The sequence below is a fragment of the Zea mays genome, chromosome 9 (genome assembly GCF_902167145.1).
Source record: "Zea mays cultivar B73 chromosome 9, Zm-B73-REFERENCE-NAM-5.0, whole genome shotgun sequence".
Lineage (NCBI taxonomy): Eukaryota > Viridiplantae > Streptophyta > Magnoliopsida > Poales > Poaceae > Zea > Zea mays.
The window spans coordinates 119,304,055-119,322,358 of record NC_050104.1 but is presented as its reverse complement, the minus strand read 5'-3'; the positions used below and the strand labels follow the sequence as shown (position 1 = coordinate 119,322,358).

The following is an 18,304-nucleotide window of genomic DNA, read 5'->3' as shown; positions in this document are numbered from 1 at the left end:
ACTAAAGTCTATTAATATATTACTCATCCCTAAGACAGGGTTAGGGTTTCCCACAGTTTGGCAAATAGTCTGTGAAGTGATTCTTGAGGGTTTAGTGGGGAGGGGGTAGGTTGGGAGCGCAATTTTTTTTGGCTCCTACCTTCTAGTACAAAATAGAGACTATATTCACTCTACTTTCACCATGGAGCGGTTCAGATTTTTACCGTTTAATTCTGCGGGAGTGATTCTTCCCTAAGTTCCTTCCAAGCATGGCCTTAATTGTAGTAATTGGCATTTCTATTTTCCTTCAGCTAAATTTATGACAGTGAAAGTCACCAAGCTGCTCCTTATAATACAGTTTGAAATGGAACAAATAAACTGAAGATAGCCTAAGTTCTGACATGCCTGCCTCCTTATCTACCTGCTCGATTACAGCCTATAAAACTTTGCAACCTGAAGGCCCTGAATTTATACAGTTCTCCTGTGTACGTTATACAACAGCTCGGCGCATGTGTCTGTATGCATTATGCAAGCACATGCATGGGCATCTACCGATGACCACCTACAATGCTGCGGTGGTGGCGGCGCCCTTGGCCTCCGCCGCCTTCCTCTCCTTGGCGGCGTCGACAAACCCGACGTACAGGTCCGAGTGCCCCGTGTCACACCGCGGCAGCGCTGGCCTCGCGCCACCGTCGGCCATAGCCCTGACGAAGGACACGAACCGCCCCCAGTTGTCGCCGTCGAAGAGCGTCTTGTTCATGCGCAGATACGTGAACGCGGCCAGGCCTGCGCCGCGCGCCGTCGACACCACCTGCGAGAACGCCGCATCGTCGTACCGCTCCAGCGCGTTCTCGCCGGCGAGCTGCACGCCGGCGGCGCTGGTCGCAGCCTTGACCTGCTGCACCAGCAGCTCGGGGGAGCAGCTGGCGTGCTGCGGCTGCTGCTCGTCCTTCATCTCCATGCACGTGAAGTTGAGCACAGCGCCGCGCTTGGCCAGCATGCGCGCGATCGGCGCGTACCCGTCGCGGCCCCGCGTGTTGTAGTACCCGGCCGTGAGCTCCGCCGCGTGGGACCGGGTCCGGTAGTGCCAGTGGATGCCGGCGACCTTGGCGGAGAGCGTTGCGCCCGTGCCGCCGAACACGGCCTCGGCCGCGTCCATGACGCGGTCACCGTGCTCCAGGAGCATGCCCGAGTACCACTCCAGGAAGAAATGCCCATACTCGGTGCTCCACGTGCCCTCGCGCCGGAAGAAGCCCGTGTCGTCGGGCATCTGCTTGTACTCGCCGGCGTCGTGCGGTCCGCCCCTCCCCCACTCCTCGTGGCCCGACGCCACCGCCGCGGCTTCCAGCGATGCCCGCATGTACTGTACCAACGCACAACAACTCAGCAAACTTTCACCGGCAACTCCGAATACCTTTCCAATCAAGTGCGCCTACCTTGTCATAGCACTGGAACTCCCCGATGCCCGGGAAACGCCATGTTCCGTTGGCCTCAGGGTACGAAGGATACCTCAGCTCTCCACAAGGACCCATACCCACTTGGATCTCCTGCAACAGTGAGACACGAGTGGTTTAGCCTAAGATCACAACATCATGCATGGCATTTTTATGGTCAACTGCTATTGCAACGTTAAGTGATCGTAGTAACGGTGGCTGGTTAATTACCGCGATGACATTGCCGAGGTAGTCGCGGAACCTCTGGCGGAAGCTGCGCATGTAGTCGGTGTAGACCTGGATGGGGGTCCGGCCCCTGAGCACTGGAAGTGTGTCGCAGCCGAGGGAGATGTACTCGGGATTCCGGCGTCCGGACCTGTCCGTGTATACGATGTTCGGGTTGCTGCTCATCTCCTCCAGCACCCATGGCGGCAACGGGATGCTGCAAACATCAGAGCAACCAACATCGATCAATTAACCAAGTTTGCTAGGTATACTCTAAATTTTGTTCAATTACTTGTGTTGCAAAAATTATGCCAACTTAATCAGGCACAACTTGCGGCTGTTGGTTAGCAGTTTAGCACTAGAAACATGATCAGACACAATTTAGTGTTGTTAGTTAGCAGTTTGCAAAATTGTGACCGCTTAATCAGGCACAACTCTCTCTCATGTGAGAGGAACGTCTCTGCTCTGTTCTCCATAATTTTCTCCGTTTTTTTATTTATCGCGTTTTAGTTAAAAATGAACTAGCCGGCCACAAATATTCGAGATAGGAGGAAATGGTAGTATTCTGGTTGCTTGCCTACCGGGAAATAACATAGCAAATCCTTGCGTTCAAGGGACCAACAAATGAAAAAGGCCAGAAACACCGGATAAGGAGGCCTAACCGTCTACCGAACCCAGTAACCAGTTAACCACCTGTTTTTAGATTAGACACCTTTGAAGCTAAGAACAGCAATTGGCTACTCGAAACCTTCTACATCGCAGTAGATTTCACGCTACCATATCTGAACTCATAAGCATCTAGGTGATTTATAGAATAGAGATGCTTACTTGCAGGTGTCGCCGACGTTGCCACCGCACTGGTGGAAGGACATGACGGCCTGGAGCCGGAGGCCGGCGCGTTCCACCATGCGCACGAGCTCGGCGTAGGCCTCCCAGTCGTAGCGGCCGGGGCCCTCCCGCTCCACCACGCCCCACCACACGTCCACCATCACGCCCTCCACCCCGGCGCCCCGCAGCGCCATCAGACTAGCCGCCACCGCGCGCTGCCGCGACAGCTGGCCGCCTGGCCCCACCGTGTCCAGCGGCAGCATCACGTACACCGGCACCCCGCCGCGCGGCAGCCCGTGCTGCTGGCCCGCGCCGCCTCCGTGCAGCAGCTCGGCCGCCTCCGCCGGCGCGCGGTGCGTCGCCGGCGAGGGCGCCGTGGCCGTGGCCGCGGCCGCCCGGAGCGCGCGCGGCCTGCGGCTGGGCGCAGGCGGCACGGAGACGCAGCAGGGCGGCGCCTCGTCGGTGGGTTTGTGGAGGAGCTTGGAGGCGGGGTCCACATGCGACAGGAACGACGTCGAGGAACGCAGCGTCAGAGCCATAGTTTCGCCTCTGGATCCACAGCCAATCAGCAGACAGGGCCGCAACACGAACGCACAGAAGCTTGTGCTTGACGAGAGAGAGAGAGGAGGGGGCGATTTGAACAAGATGGTTTCAACTTGGTTGGAGATAGCTGAACAAATGGGAGGAGATCGAGTCTCGGCGTGCGCTGGGAGCTCTATTTATAGAGGAATTGCCGGGGGACGATGGCGATGGATCGCACGGGCGCTTATCCGTAATCAATTTATTAACGACTAGGATTAGGACTAATCAAGTGGACGCGATCTAGTTGGAGACTGACGATTGCGTCAGCGTACCTACCCGTCCGTCCGTTCCGTTGCATGCTACGGCTTTTTGAGCGCCGCTGGCGATCTTATCTAAATTATTTTATTTAATTTGTCTCGTCTGCAGGAAGCAGCTATTGCCTCTGCTTGACACCTGTCCTGCACAAACACTATCCAACCACATATTCGCATGCATACTACGGCAGCAAATTCATACTTGCATTGATAGCAAGTCTGAAAAAAGCTTGAGTCCCGCGAGCCGTCTTGAGTTCGGACCGGCAGTGCGGTTGGCGGTTGCTAGTACAGTACCATGGCTGACGTGTGACGCCGACAGGCTGCTAAGCTAAACTATCTCTAGAGCTAACCAGTGTTGTATAGTACTCACAACCACAACCCAGCCAAAGCGGATTAGGCTTCGTTTGGATATATGTGGTTATCGTCCACCGGTAAATAGGGACGAAAACGGTCGGAAATGGTCGGTAAACACTAAAACCATTACCGTTTTCATATTTTTTATCGGAAACAAAATCGAAAACGGTAACTCCGGAAACGGAAACGATATTGGTATTTCGGAAACATCGGAAATAAAAGTTTGGTGCAGAAAATACACCGGTAACGATCGAAATCTAAAATACGATCCGTAAACATATCAAACTTCACAATACAACAAAGTTGACAAAAGATCACAAAGACCACAAGTTCACAATTCATCATATAACAAGTTCACAAGGATCACAAGTTTATAATATAAAAAGTTTACAAAGATCACAATATAACAAGTTCATAAATATCACAAGTTCACAGACTTAAAGTTCACAATTCACAATATCCACTCGATCTAGCTGACATGGCATGCTTACTTATAAAATATTTTTTTCTCACATATAGAGTTTTTCAGAACCTCACAGAAAAACCCTAAAACCTATTGTGTGGAAAAGACAGACTGTCGGCTCTCTATCATTATATATTACTAATACGTAACATGTATATAGAAAATGGTGGATTTGTTCGAGAGACCAAATCGTTAATCCAACACCATCTATCCAAAAAAATCTTAAGGCATCCAAAAAAATACAAAAATAAGTAATCCTTATCTAGAGACGTATAGACGATGCGAAAAATCACATGATGGAAAATTCCAAAAAATTCCGAGACATAAATCTGATAATTTCTGACAAAACCGGTAACCGAAGGAAATGGTCGGTAAAACACCATATCGATTTCGATAGAAAATTCCGAAAACGATTCCATTTTCGAAAAATACCGTTACCGGTGAATCCGATCGAAAAATTTCGAAATCGGTTTCCGGAATTCCGAAAAATTTTGAAATCGTTTTCATCCCTACTGGTAACTCAACCCACACGTGGTTTGGGTTAATACCTAGCAACCACCCAATCCCAGCCGTCACCCGTCCAAGCCTGGCCTTTTGTTTAGACCCACGTCCGACTCCACTCCGCCAGCTCCCAGTCTCAGATTGAGATAAATGCTGGTACTTATACTCAACTCTATTTTTTATCTTGTTTGTAGATTTTCATAAATACGTACATGTGAATAAAGATTAAAAATAAAATAATAAACACTTAACAACAATGATCATATTACTCAAAAATCCGCTAGAGAAAAATAAAAGAAAATAAAAATTAGAAGATAAGCCATAAAGTTAAGAAACTTAAAACACATGTGATATTTAAAATTGAACCAGAGTCATTGATTCAACATACATAGTCCTTACTACAATATGCATGATTAGATTTGAATCAGCTAATAAGAGAATCCATTAGGTAATAAGAAAAATCTGCAAGATCTCATCTTTAATTTAACAGATTACTTAAAAGTTGCAAACAAGTAGTGTCATGGCTAAAGTTAAATATCCATCTCTGTTTGTCTTAAATCAAACAATAGCACAAATTGCAGCTTTCTTTCCTTATGCTGGACGATACTACAAAATCATCCTTCATTACTTTAGCTTCATATATCTGTTGGAAAGAAAACATAAATTAAACTTAACTCTTAATTGTCTTTATAACAGACCCAAAACAGAAATCAAAATTCATTATAATAAATTGTCATATGTTATCTAAAAATGTTGGATTGTCATAGTAAAAGTAAACAAGGCTTATGAAGCCACTTGTTTTCAAGTGACATCTAATCCAGAAACAAGCAAAAGAATCATCCAATGTAAGAAAAGTAACTACAGATGTGTACCGGACTATAGAGAATGAAATGTAAAATTTAGTACAAATGGACCATACAGAGAATAAATTATAAAGTGTTGTGGCAAATTGGCTGAAATAGAAGAGTTGTGGCAAACCGACTATTAAAAACATAGAGAAACATAGTAAAGCTACTGCTCTAGAACAGCTGAACTACAGGGAAACAAAATAACTCTGAAATTTCTAAACAAACAGACAAAGATTGCAGTTTCTACTGATTTTCATAAGTAATGCTACTTAAGACATCCATATAACTAAATTAAAAACAAGTTAAAAGGGATGAGAAGAGGATCAATACCATATCATGTTCTTGCAATCTTCTTCCTCAACCATTTTATGCGCGTAGCATCTTTGGCAGTCATGAAAATGGCCCGGTTTTGGGCATCCTTAAACACATCATAAGCATCAACCTTCTCATCATCAGAAAGCTCTTCCATTCCATCCACAATAGCAATGCATGTTTGAATAGGGAAATCATCCTCATTTGCATTAGTTGTGGCCCTTTCATCCGCCTCAGCTTGTTTTTCTTTCATTTCTAGAAACCTTCCCATCATCTCAACCACATTCCTATCTTGTGTACGCTTGTTAATTCTTGTTCTTGAATTACCAGTACCAACATTTTTTGCCCTTTTGCTCACTGATGTAGGGGCTGGTGGATCCAATACTCTGAGCTCGTCATCTTCATCACAAATGGCTTGTGAGATATTAGCTTGAGAAGGTTGTGTGAAAGCGGCTTGAGAAGGCTGTGTGAAAGTGGCTTCAGAAGGGTGTGTGAAAGCGGCTTTAGAAGGCTGTGTGAAAATGGTTTGAGAAGGCTGTGCAAAAGCGGCTTGAGAAGGCTGTGGGAAAGCGGCTAGAGAAGGATGTCTAAAAGCGGTTCGAGAAGGCTGTGCGAAAGCAGCTAGAGAAGGTTGTGTGAAAGCGATTTGAGAAGGTTGTGTAAGTGTGAAAGCAGCTTGAGAAGGCTGTGTAGCAGCACCTTGACAAGGTTGTGTGACAGGAGGTCGAGAAGGCTCAATAGAAGTAAAATTCATGGTTCCCTTAGCAATATTTCCTAAACCAAGAAGCATCGTAAGTTTTTAAGACTTCAATACTAGGATAAAAATATAAGGCTCAATACTAAGATAAAGAAAAACATAGATAACATACCATCATATAGCTCTCCTAAAGCCTCAAACAGTGGGAAAGATTTAGTCCGAAACTTCTTAAGTCTCTCGTTACTCTATACAAAGCAAAAAGTGATTCACTTAAGTTAATAAATTATAACAAAAATAATCAAAATAAAAATTATAACAGAAACAATTAACTTACAGTGGTGAGGTTATTCCAAATGGGTTCTTCTGCTTCTATTCTACACAACCGCTCATCCCATGATACCCCGCTTTGTTGTCTTGCCTCTTTAAGAGCCTTGTAGTCTCTCTTTAACTCTTTCTCTTTATCTTGGATTTGGCATTTTGTAAATGTGACATAAGAGAATTTCTCATGGAATAACTTGACAATTCTATTCCATGCTTCCGATGACCACCCATTTTGGCCCTTATAACAGTCATTGTTGTGGTCTTGAAGAATTTCAACTAAACCCTTTTCTAGTCCACTATTCCAGTTTGCTCTAAGACGACCAACTATTACAAGAAAATAAAGCATGTGAGTAGGTGTCTGTCTAAAATAAGCAAGAATAGGTAACAAAATACCTTTTGGTGATGTTCTCTTCTTGCGCTTGTTAGTAGTAGATCTGGGGGATATTTTTTTCATAGTTGCAGCTTGGATCAAGTTCATCCTAGGAGATCCTCTTCCAAACATTCTTGCTGCAAATATAAACATCCTTCAATTGAGACTTACACATATAGAAATATATGAGTTTAAACATCCAAACAATTGAGACTTACATATATCATGAACGATGTTGACTATAATCATTCCACATATTCAATGCAATCATATCTCTAACAGAGTTCCCATTATCCACTTGGCTATTAAGTGACACAACATCATTGCTATAGTAATTGTCTCCTCCAGGAAGATCAACAAAAGTTTCTGGCGATATGTTACTTGTTTGGCTATTCAACCAACCTTCATCCCCGTTGTGCATCCGTATAATATTATGGAACAACACTGCCGCAGCTGGTATTTTCACTTGGTTCCTAATTGGATGGTGTGTTCCAACTTTTAGAATGGGAAAACGCTTCTTCAAAACTCCTATTGCTCTCTCTATGTGGTTCCGCAATAAAGCATGTCGGTGATTAAACAATTCCTTATAGTTTCTTGGCCGTTGGTGACCATGGCCAAATTCTTTCAAGTGATATCGAACACCATGATACGGTGCAAGGAATGATGGTGTGTTAGCATATCCTCCATCGACAAGATAATATTTTCCCTCGGGAACATGGAATCCTGCAAGTAGTTCAGACCTTAGAACCCTAGCATATGTAGCTGACCCCTCCCAACCAGATGATATAAAAGTGAAGTTCAAGTCAAAATCACAAACCAACATTACATTTTGACTTAGTGTGCCTTTTCGATTCCTATAGGGGGCTTGCTTTTCTGCCGAAATGGTAATTGGAACATGTGTTCCATCAATAGCTCCAATGCAATTTTGGAAGTAAGGAAAGAACCGTTCATCTGTGCTAATCTTCCAATGAACTGAAATTCCAGTGGCGGGCTTCACAAATCTATACATGAGAGTTGGGATTACATGGAAAACTGATTGGATGTGTCGATGGATAGTTTCACCGCTATGTTTGAATTCATGTTGTAAATCCTCATAACTAGCATTATGGGACAATATGAAAAGGAACATTCCTAGTTTTTCTTCCACGGTAACACCCCTTGTGTCACGTAGGATGTGTTCTTCTCTAAGAAATGTTGCTATATCTTTGAGTATACGAGGCTCCATACAAAATGCGACAAGACAGTTCTTCTCATGCCCTTCAAGAATCTCTTTAAGTCTCTCCTTGCCAGGTAGAATAGAAGCATGCCTTGCTCTTTTCTCTCTCCCTCCATTAGTAATTAGATAAAGAGCAGGGAAAAGAAAGAGCATTAACTCCTCGTCCTCCTCTTCTCTTCTATTCCTAGTTCGCTTATCCATTTTTCTTATCCTTGGTACAATGCAATCTGATATCATAGCATACAAAAAAAGAAATGGACTAATAAATTTCATAATATAACAAATCAAAGGTTAAGAGCCATTGTATATGCAAAACTTAATATGATATCATAGCATGCATGTACGTGTAATTAGAGCTGACAAATAAAAAATAGAGAAAAAAAAGGAAAACACAAGAATAGAAAATAATTGCAGCTGGAAAAACAAACGATAAAAAACAAGAATTTTACAGAATGGATGTTTGGAGAATAAGAATATAAGAACATGTTCGTCTATTCTAGTGAATAATAATTTGCTCATCTCCCCATCCGCAAAAACCTATATATTATTACACAGTAGCTGCTAGTTAGAGCAGAAACAATGATTAAACATGCTGCTTTTTGCTTGTACCATACATACACAGTATGACAATCCCCTAGGCAACGCCATACAGAAACCTTAATATATAACACTACTAAAATTTAGAAGCAAATCATACCATAATATAGTCAATTCTTAGCAATGTAATACCATAGTAAGTTGCGCTACTGGAGTACTAGTGCACAATATAAAATAGCATAATTAAAATAGTGTAATTAAAATCTACAACAATACGATCTCGGTGACGGCCGGGTGGACGACGACAGGAGGCCGAGCGAGTATCCCACGACGAAGACGAGCAGGAAGGATCTAAGAGGAAGAGAAGCATAAGAAGCTAGCTAAGATCTCTTCCCTCAGTCCCTCTCTTTTACGGCCAGGAGGAAGAGAAGCCTAAGAAGCTAGCCAAGATCTAAGCGGAGGTGAGGCGGAACAATGAAGAAAGGACGGGAGAAAGGTAAACACACGATCTAGATTAATTAGAATCGCGACGACGCGTGAGAATAGTGGGATCTGGAAGAATGAAGATGCTTACCTAAATCTGTCGAAGACCCATGGAGACGGCACACACACTCGTCTGGATCGAGGATGACGATGTCGATGTCGATATGGCCAGCAGCGAATCTTGGAGAAACACCGCTCGTATGGGAAGATGCGGGGTCGGCGAAGTTCGATGGGAAGATGTGGTGGCGGCGCTCGCATGCAAGGAGGGCGACGGTGTGTCTTCCACCTCGGGTGGTCGGCGGAGTTCGATGGGAAGATGCGGTGGCGGCGCTCGCACGCGAGGAGGGCGACGATGTGTCTTCCACGCCTCGGGTGGAGATTTTTCTGTCCCCTGGTTATTAGCGTGTATCGGCCCAACATCCACGCCCACACCAGATTCGCCAAAGACATATTTAGGTCGCGCGGGGAACGTGATTCTGTTGTGGACCTAGTTACACGTGATGTATGTATTGGGCCTCAATCCATGCCCTTACCTGAGTTGCCAAACGAGGCCTTAAGGAGTGTGGTCAGTGTAGCACGAGTTACAGGACGGCGCGTCGTGTCGTCAGCCAGATGCGCACAGCGCTCAACCGCGTGGACGGACAAGGGCGCCACGTCCGCAGTTTTTCTTACACTTGGCTGCGAGAGCAAGGCCATCATGAAAATGGATAAGAAAAAGTATTTATCCGCTATTCCGCCGTCGACCTCAAAGCGGGAGGCCGGCCGACGTGGCGTGTGGGGGTTGACGTGCTCTAACATCCAAACACCCTCCAACTGTGTCCATAGTTTTACCAGTCATTTCTTATATATGAAAGCCGGTTCAAACCGAGCTCTCTCACGGTATCCACGTCGCACAGAATGTTCCTACGCGTTCGATTTCTAATCAACGGGGCACCGGCCTCCACCCCTCGACGAGCACTCCCCTTCGGTCTTGCCTCAGATCCTTCTCGATGCTTCTCTCGCCCTCGCCCGCGAGGCCGCGACCCATCCCTCGTACGGGGCTGGCCCCTTCCTCCTTCTGCCGCTCGCACCAACCCTCCGCCCCCACCTCCCTGCCCTGCTCTCACCAACCCTCCGCCCCTAGCTCCCCACCCCGCCCGCGCCAACCCTGCGCCCTCGAGCTCCCTGCCTCACCCAGCTCGTGGAGGCGAGCAAATAGTTGAACATTTAATCCACCCTGCCCCAACTTCCCGGGCACGGCGGTGGCGGCGCGCCGTGCATGGCTGGCTCGAGGCGGGATTGGCTGAATTGAGGAGCGGGAGAGGTACACGATGGAGTGGGGCGCACGGACACTGATTTGAGGTGGCCAAAGCAGGCGTCGGCATAGCCGCAGTCGGAGCACAACAGACAATGGCAGTGGTGGCACGCTAGAAATTGGAGACACTCATCGTCCATGGAATGGGGCACATGGTAGCGGACGAGGGAGGGCCATAGTAGAAGGTGTCTGCGCTGAAGATCTTCGGCTCCCATCTCGCCAGCTGCAGCGAGGAGCCATGCTTTGAGGGTTGCTCTGCTACGCAGATGCTCTCCAACATCCACTTCCAGCGCGCCTGGGTCTAGGTCCCAAATTAATCTCATCCCTCTTCTTCCTCCCCCACATGCATTTTGTCCATTTTTGGTTTGTCGTAGCCTGAGGATTTGCAGGGTGTGGTCCTGTCAGCGAACTACAACAAAGCTGGTGGACGGCCCTTGAGGAAATGATGGGTCCTGTGTCATCGACCTTTTCGTCGTGCCAAAATAAGCAGAGAGACGATTCTGGCGATCAGGTATGCTGGCTCTAAATGGTTCTTTTGATCCTGCTTTATGTTTGCATCGCTCTCACGTTGTTGAAATAGTATTCAATTTAATAAAAAACTCAACACCCGCATGTGTAAGACATCCTATGTGCATATAGAAGAAATGCAGGTGGATAAAACTCCCATACATAGCGACATAGTTAACCACGTGAGATTTAGGCTGGTTTTGAACATGTCCTTTGGCATGAGACAAAAAGGGATGTTTTAAAACAACACACAATATGTTCTATGATTCTATTATTCTTAATTGTCTTGAAGCGTGACTATATGCATAGATGTTATTCCCTCTGTTGTAAATACATGGCACATTTTTTCTACAATAAATTACATGACACTTTATTTTTGTCCTAAATCAATCTTCTAAAGCTGACCAAGTTATTAGGAAAATGTATTAGCATCTACAGGTTCAAATAAATGCATTATCAAAGACATATTTTATGGAGAGTTTAATAAAACTAATTTGATGTTGTTGATGTTGTTGGTTTGGTGCATTCTCCTATATATTTCATCAAAGATATAAAAATCTAAAGTAAGACAAAGCTAACTATAATTTGGTCCAAAGAGTATTGTGTTTGTGTTCTATAAATGGTAGGTTGTTTTCTTACTTTTTTTGTTTGCACTGACTGATGATTGTGCTGTAGGGATGTATGTAATGGTTATTTGTGCATACATTGCAGCAGAGTCCAGGGACACTTATCTAGCTATCAAGGTGTCATAATCCTCACATCTCATGTCTGCCTCTGTTTTCTTGTATGTCTCCTTTCAATTGTTTACTGAGTATTTGTTGGAAATTCTCTTTCTGTTATCTTTGTTCTTTAATATTATTGCAAACCTCATTCTGAGTGATCCTGTGTGCGCATATACATTTCTATCTCTAGATTTTGCTTTTGTGTGAAGTGGTCTCTAGCAAATTAAATAACTACAATTTGGATGACACTGTTTATTGCTATATCATGTCTGATACAGTTGTTAGCCATGCTTTTGATTGAAAACATATAAGTTCAGTTAGCAGTTAACATGGTGAGTAAGGACTACATGAATCTTGAATTATTATGCTACAATGAATAGTGTCTCAAACATTATTTGAATTCTAGTTTCTTCTATATATGAAAGCTGGTTCGAAACGTGGCTTTCTAACCTGTCCACGTTGTTGTTTTTCTTCACAAACGTTTGATCATCATCGGAGAGACACAACTAGGGCCTTTCAGCAGGTCGACGCAAAGCGACGCTTCGAGACCGAAGCAGAAGAGAGAGCTCGGAGAGGGGTGGGGATGGGACGCCTCCACCTTTGATAGGTCGACGCGCTATGACGCTTCCAAAAGAAACTGTGACCCTTCTAGGGGAGGGGAAAGGATGCCTCCACTTCTACATAGAAGCAGAAACACTATTTGTCCAAAAAAACATTATCAATCTATCTATGCTTCTAAGAAGAGCCATATATTATTTATCAAAATCATTACCAGACAATGCCATGGTGCTCAATTTCACATAACTTTTAGATTGCCCTCGGACTTAATAGGTCCTGACACTGTCAATGCTATTGTTGCAAGGTAAAAAGGCAACCATGTCCCTTGCGCCATAATCTACAGCTGAATGCTAGTATTGCAAAATTTATTCCCAACCTGCGCCATGGCCATATCATTTGTAGCTATTTATTCATATATGTACTACAGAAACTAATCTTATTTGTCTTTTTAGACATGATGTAATCTCATATATACTCACATACTGCATGATAATAAGGTGATTTTTATCCTATAACAAGCTTATCCCGCGCCCCATCGGATCGACTTGGTTCGTCAGTTAAGCGTAGAAACCTTAAGTCCTCATGTATTTTTTTTTCTAGGTCTTTGATGCTGCTGCTTCACCAAACAATGAAATGCTCTTGATGCATGATTCAGGAGCTAGGAGGATATCTATTGTCGTTGAGTTACATGTGAGGCGATTTTCTTTGCACTGTTTGACTGCTCTTAATAGATTGTGTGACCCTTACCGTTGTATTATGGGATTGCCTGACCCAATGGTGATGGCATATTAGTATGTTTGCTTGATTGGGTCATAGGTCCTTGACATTGTTCTCTGGGATGCTTGAGCCCAAATCTTTGTGCATTAGAACAGAGATCGTGATGTGAATATCCTCCCACTGAATTATTGTCCTTGTAGAATTGATAATAATTAGTAAACAAAGCCAGATAAGGATGGATGGGTCTTTTAGGTCACAAAATGGGTTTGGTTGCTAATTTCTTGTGGGATGTGGTTGACTGGCTGATAAGTTGATGGTTGTAGTAGATAGTAACGTGCTTTCTAGAATGTTAGTGCCAATCTTTCATTTAGAATGATCGATTACGAACCTCTCCTGGTCTTCTTTACTGCACTTTGTTTTATATACAAAGTGCTGCCTTTAATACGGTTGAACAAGCCAATTCTACACTGATGTTGTTGTGCTTCTCTCAGTTCAGTTAAACTATCTCCGATCATCAATACAATGGCCACTGAATGTGCGTTGTTATTTTTGCAGGAAGTTGACTTTCCTCTGCTGCTGCTGCTGTGCTCAGTGTGGATGACATTGTGCTGCCTCAGGTACATCATCTATTCCACTTTCTGAAGCTTATTCTAGCAAAAAAACATTCACAACAATTGATAGTATCATTGATACTACACACTGTCCTTTCTTTGCTGCAACCTGCGGAAGCAAAATTTCTCTATATGAAAGCCGGTTCAAATCACGGCCTAAGAGTGTGTCCACATCGCTCTGATTTGTTGTGTCCGTTGGATCGCAGATCAACGTCCGCTGGTCCGCCCTCAGTACGCACCTGTCGTTCGTTGCTGCTAGAAGCATCGCGTTGCGGATTGACTTTCTCCATGCTCCACACCTCCGCCTCGCCGTCCTCATGCCCCGCAGCAAAGACTTCCCATCCGCCTCCTCCACCTCACGGGTCACAGGGTCCATCCTCGCCGTCCAACTCGGCGACATCTTTGACCATGGGAAACGAACTCCGCCTCCTCGCCCCTTCTGTCGAGGCTCGCGGCGGCGTGTCCCTCAGCCTCGCGTAGGAACCTCTCAGCCCCGCGTAGGAGCCGACGCAGTGGCAGTCCTTACATTTTAGGGGCCCAGGACAAGGTTTCAAATATAGGCCCTTCAAATTATTTTTAATGTATAAATGTTACTAATTAAACACTCAAAATACATCTAAAAATATTTATATCAAATAATTAGTAAATAGAAGGATATATATTATAGTATCGCTTTGAAATTTTCTTCTAACATGTTTAGATATTCATTATTTTGTTGATAAGCTATTGGATCACATGACTAGAATGGGCCCTATGAATTCGGGGGCCCGGGGCGACCGCCCCTCTGCCCCACCCTCAGGGCCACCACTGAGCCGACGAGCCTGCTACCGTCGACACGTAGGGCTGGAAACGAGCCGAGCCGAGCTCGGCTCGGCTCGGCTCGGTGCGGCTCGGTGACTGAACGAGCTCGGCTCGGCTCGGCTCGTCCATTTCACGAGCTGGCGAAAGAGGCTCGGCTCGGCTCGACCTTGGCTCGCGAGCCGGCTCGGCTCGGCTCGCGAGCCATATTCTGGTACTTATCGTTGCATTATTTGGTGAATTAACATTATATATTCATCATCAAAGACTAAAAAATGAGCTATTATCTATAAAATTATCTAATACTCATTATTATTCCATAAATTGATCATTTTTGCAAGGCTCGCGAGCCGGCTCGCGAGCTGGCTCGGCTCGGCTCGCTGCAAAAACGAGCTCGAAGAAGAGGCTCGGCTCGGCTCGTTCGAGGCTCGTGAGCCGCTCCGAGCCGAGCCGAGCCGCACCGAGCTCGAGCCGGCTCGCGAGCCTCGAGCTAATTTTCCAGCCCTATCGGCACGGTCTGACGAGCCTGCTACCGTCGGCACGGGAACTGAGCGCGCTATCGCCCCGTCGCCGCGTGCTAGCCTCGACCGCCACGAGTAGTCCACACAACCTGCTCTAGTGGTCAGCGAGCCTTGACGTATCCTGCGGGAGACTTACGACGATGTGAAGACAGACCTGCGGACAAACTATTATGGCACAAAACAAGTAATCGAGACTTTACTGCCTCTGCTTCAAGCGTCCTCTGATGGAAGGATTGTCAACGTCTCCTCTCAGTTCGGCCAGATACGAGTAAGATATATGCTTATCACTTTTTGCAAATATAATGGCAATACATCATGCGTGCGTAAAGAACAGAGGTCAGGTCTAGAATTTTTCTTCTAAACTTTACCAAGGCCGAAGATCGAAAAATCCTTTTTAGTTCTCTAGATGAGAGTACAAATTCCAAATTAAAGCATGAGATAGTAACAAAAACTCCCTCACAATATAATGCAGCTTTTTCGAAACGAGGACCTGAAGCCAAGGGATTGTGTCATGTAGGAACCAAGGGATTTTATCGATAACAGAGATTGGAATTTAGTGCTTACCATTTATATATCCCAAAATAGAGTGGTTAATTAATGCAATCATCTTATCACGATGCCATATTCTTTTCTTTTCCTTTTTTGAGTTGGTTTGAGAAGGGTCGAACCCATTCTATTCTTTTTCTTTCTCTCTACTTCTCTTTTCTTCTTCGCATATATGGTGCGGGTGCAGCCAAAAATTTTGTAACCAACAAAAAAATGGGATTTCTAGATGTGAATCACTCACTTAGTGTCCAGAGAGCATGTTAAACTCTGAATGCCATACTTTGTAGAACGTTTCAGACCATTGCTTGCATGCCAACACATGCGGAATGTGAGCTACAAGTACCTTTTGAAAAGTTCAAAACTCATCCTGCTGCTTTCACATACAAAAATTTATGGGATTTCTAGCTGGGAATTACTCAAAGTAGTAGTAGTGGTAAGAGAGCAGCTAGCTTCTAATGAAAGATAATTCTTTCATGTATATTTTTCATGATCACCCAGGTGACCATCCTTGGACTCATGTCTATGACCGTGTTCCTCAAAATAAAGATGTCACATGGGCAGATTGAAGGTGACACCAAAATCTTTGGGGCTCTGGCTTTTGTAATTTTCTCAGTAAAGTTGGATTTGTGCTCAGTAGGGAGGCCATTTAGTTATGCAAATTACATACGGTTAATTGTTAATGATTTGAAGAATGACCTACAAGATCTCTTTACTTTGGACCTCTTCAATTACACTTTTTGAAAATATGTGTACTTGCTATTCAAATGTTATTAATAGACTAAGAACTTGACCAAAATGTATGGGTACTCATTCATTTATTATTCCTTTTTACATCCATCATTTCCATGGAGTTGTACTTCCAAATTTCATAATTGTTGGCATGATTGTTCTGCTCATCTCTAAGTAAGTTCCAAGCAAGAGAGAACTAGACATATGTAACTCCCTATTCCCTTTTTACTCACCTCCACTGATTTTTATGCAGGTTGTCAAATCTTTGGCATTTCCAGATGAAGGCAATGTTAGGTAAATATATTTATCTTACCATTCTTTTCATCTCACTATTACCTTTGTCGACAAACAATTCCGATTTACTAGCACGCGATTTTTCTTACAAAACCATATAATACAATTCAATAATAGAAAGAACTCAAAAAAGGATATTGAAACTTCACATGAAGTATGCTTTACTGCCTTAAAAATAACTATATTCAACGAAACTTAACTATTAAACCATGTCATCGTAGGGTCCAGACGATTTAACATTTAATAATCTTGAAATTATGTCCAGTACATTAGAATTACCCACAAAAAAGTTCTTTCGTCTTTGTTTTTTTTGGAATGCTAAAACATTTGTGTTATTATGGTAAATATTGTTGCTTAGCACATTTCTCATCAAAGAAATTCTACAACACAGGCCCAAACAAATTTTGGAAGCAGTCCATAACCTTAGTTCTGTAACACTTGCTTGAAACATGAATAATGTACTTCCTCCTAATTTTCCTAACGTTTGTTTTTCTAATTCCATAAAAAACGAAAGCTTACAAAAATCATTGTTGTGTTATATTTTCCACTAACTTTTACAGAAACATTTGTCCATCCAGGAACAGAAGGATTAGTGCATGCCGTTGCATATGGCATGTGTTGGTTCTATTGACTTTGTATCAAAATGATGCTCTTCTTGTAATATATAGCTAATGTATTTTGTATGACGTCATGTATGCCCCTAGGACATACGTGGCTCTTTTTGCAGGTATATACATGTCAATATCTTGGACTACTAAAATAAACAGAATTGCTAAAGACAATGATGTTGATAAACACAACACTACTATACGTTACTGATAGTCGCCTAGAGGGGGGGGTGAATAGGGCGAAACTGAAATTTACAAATATAAACACAACTACAAGCCGGGTTAACGTTAGAAATATAAACGAGTCCGCAAGAGAGGGCGCAAAACAAATCGCGAGCAAATAATGAAGTGTGACACACGGATTTGTTTTACCGAGGTTCGGTTCTCTCAAACCTACTCCCCGTTGAGGAGGCCACAAAGGCCGGGTCTCTTTCAACCCTTCCCTCTCTCAAACGGTCCCTCGGACCGAGTGAGCTTCTCTTCTCAAATCAAAGCTGGGAACAAAACTTCCCCGCAAGGGCCACCACACAATTGGTGCCTCTTGCCTTGATTACAATGGAGTTTTGATCACAAGAACAAGTGAGAAGGAAAAGAAGCAATCCAAGCGCAAGAGCTCAAATGAACACGGCAAATCACTCTCATTAGTCACTAGGGTTTTGTGTGGAATTGGAGAGGATTTGATCTCTTTGAATGTGTCTAGAATTGAATGCCTAGCTCTTGTAAGTGGTTGAGAAGTGGGAAAACTTGGATGCCATGAATGGTGGGGTGGTTGGGGTATTTATAGCCCCAACCACCAAATGTGGCCGTTGGTGGAGCTGTCTGTTCGATGGCGCACCGGACAGTCCGGTGCACACCGGACAGTCCGGTGCCCCCTGCCACGTCATCACGGCCGTTGGATTCTAGCCGTTGGAGCTTCTGACTTGTGGGCCCGCCTGGGTGTCCGGTGCACACCGGACATGTACTGTTTGATGTCCGGTGCACCGGTATGGGCGTGCC

General features: G+C 44.4%; 1 protein-coding gene and 1 long non-coding RNA gene across 7 annotated transcripts; one reads left to right on the top strand and one right to left on the bottom strand.

Moving 5' to 3' along the window:
• Positions 1-250: 250 nt before the first annotated feature.
• Positions 251-9,832, bottom strand: LOC100502394 (Beta-amylase 3 chloroplastic). Of its 6 annotated transcripts, none has more exons than XM_035962379.1 (11): positions 9,495-9,831; positions 7,994-8,610; positions 7,386-7,890; positions 7,191-7,304; positions 6,811-7,121; positions 6,649-6,721; positions 5,798-6,553; positions 2,466-5,262; positions 1,644-1,854; positions 1,416-1,526; positions 259-1,342 (listed from the first exon to the last, which is right to left on the bottom strand). In XM_035962379.1, exons 8-11 carry the CDS (start codon positions 3,002-3,004, stop codon positions 542-544), a joined length of 1,662 nt encoding a protein of 553 aa, XP_035818272.1. In that variant the 5' UTR covers positions 3,005-5,262; positions 5,798-6,553; positions 6,649-6,721; positions 6,811-7,121; positions 7,191-7,304; positions 7,386-7,890; positions 7,994-8,610; positions 9,495-9,831; the 3' UTR covers positions 259-541. The 6 variants fall into 6 exon arrangements, with proteins under 6 accessions (NP_001352477.1, XP_035818272.1, XP_035818275.1 ...); XM_035962382.1 differs by having other exon boundaries at positions 6,811-7,108; XM_035962380.1 differs by having other exon boundaries at positions 7,994-9,271; positions 9,495-9,818.
• A 1,422-nt stretch (positions 9,833-11,254) lies between these two features.
• Positions 11,255-17,521, top strand: LOC103638913 (uncharacterized). The gene is made up of 3 exons (XR_002265116.3): positions 11,255-16,245; positions 16,660-16,700; positions 17,405-17,521. It is a non-coding gene; the product is annotated as an uncharacterized lncRNA (long non-coding RNA).
• The last annotated feature ends 783 nt before the right edge of the window (positions 17,522-18,304 follow it).

What these genes read in the sequence shown, in the direction of transcription:
- LOC100502394 (XM_035962381.1), bottom strand. Translation starts at nt 3,004, where the DNA reads ATGGCTCTGACGCTGCGTTCCTCGACGTCGTTCCTGTCGCATGTGGAC. An exon ending in AACGTCGGCGACACCTGCAA is followed by an intron (nt 1,855 to 2,465) that starts GTAAGCATCTCT and finishes TGATGTTTGCAG; the next exon opens with CATCCCGTTGCCGCCATGGG. An exon ending in ACCTCGGCAATGTCATCGCG is followed by an intron (nt 1,527 to 1,643) that starts GTAATTAACCAG and finishes TCACTGTTGCAG; the next exon opens with GAGATCCAAGTGGGTATGGG.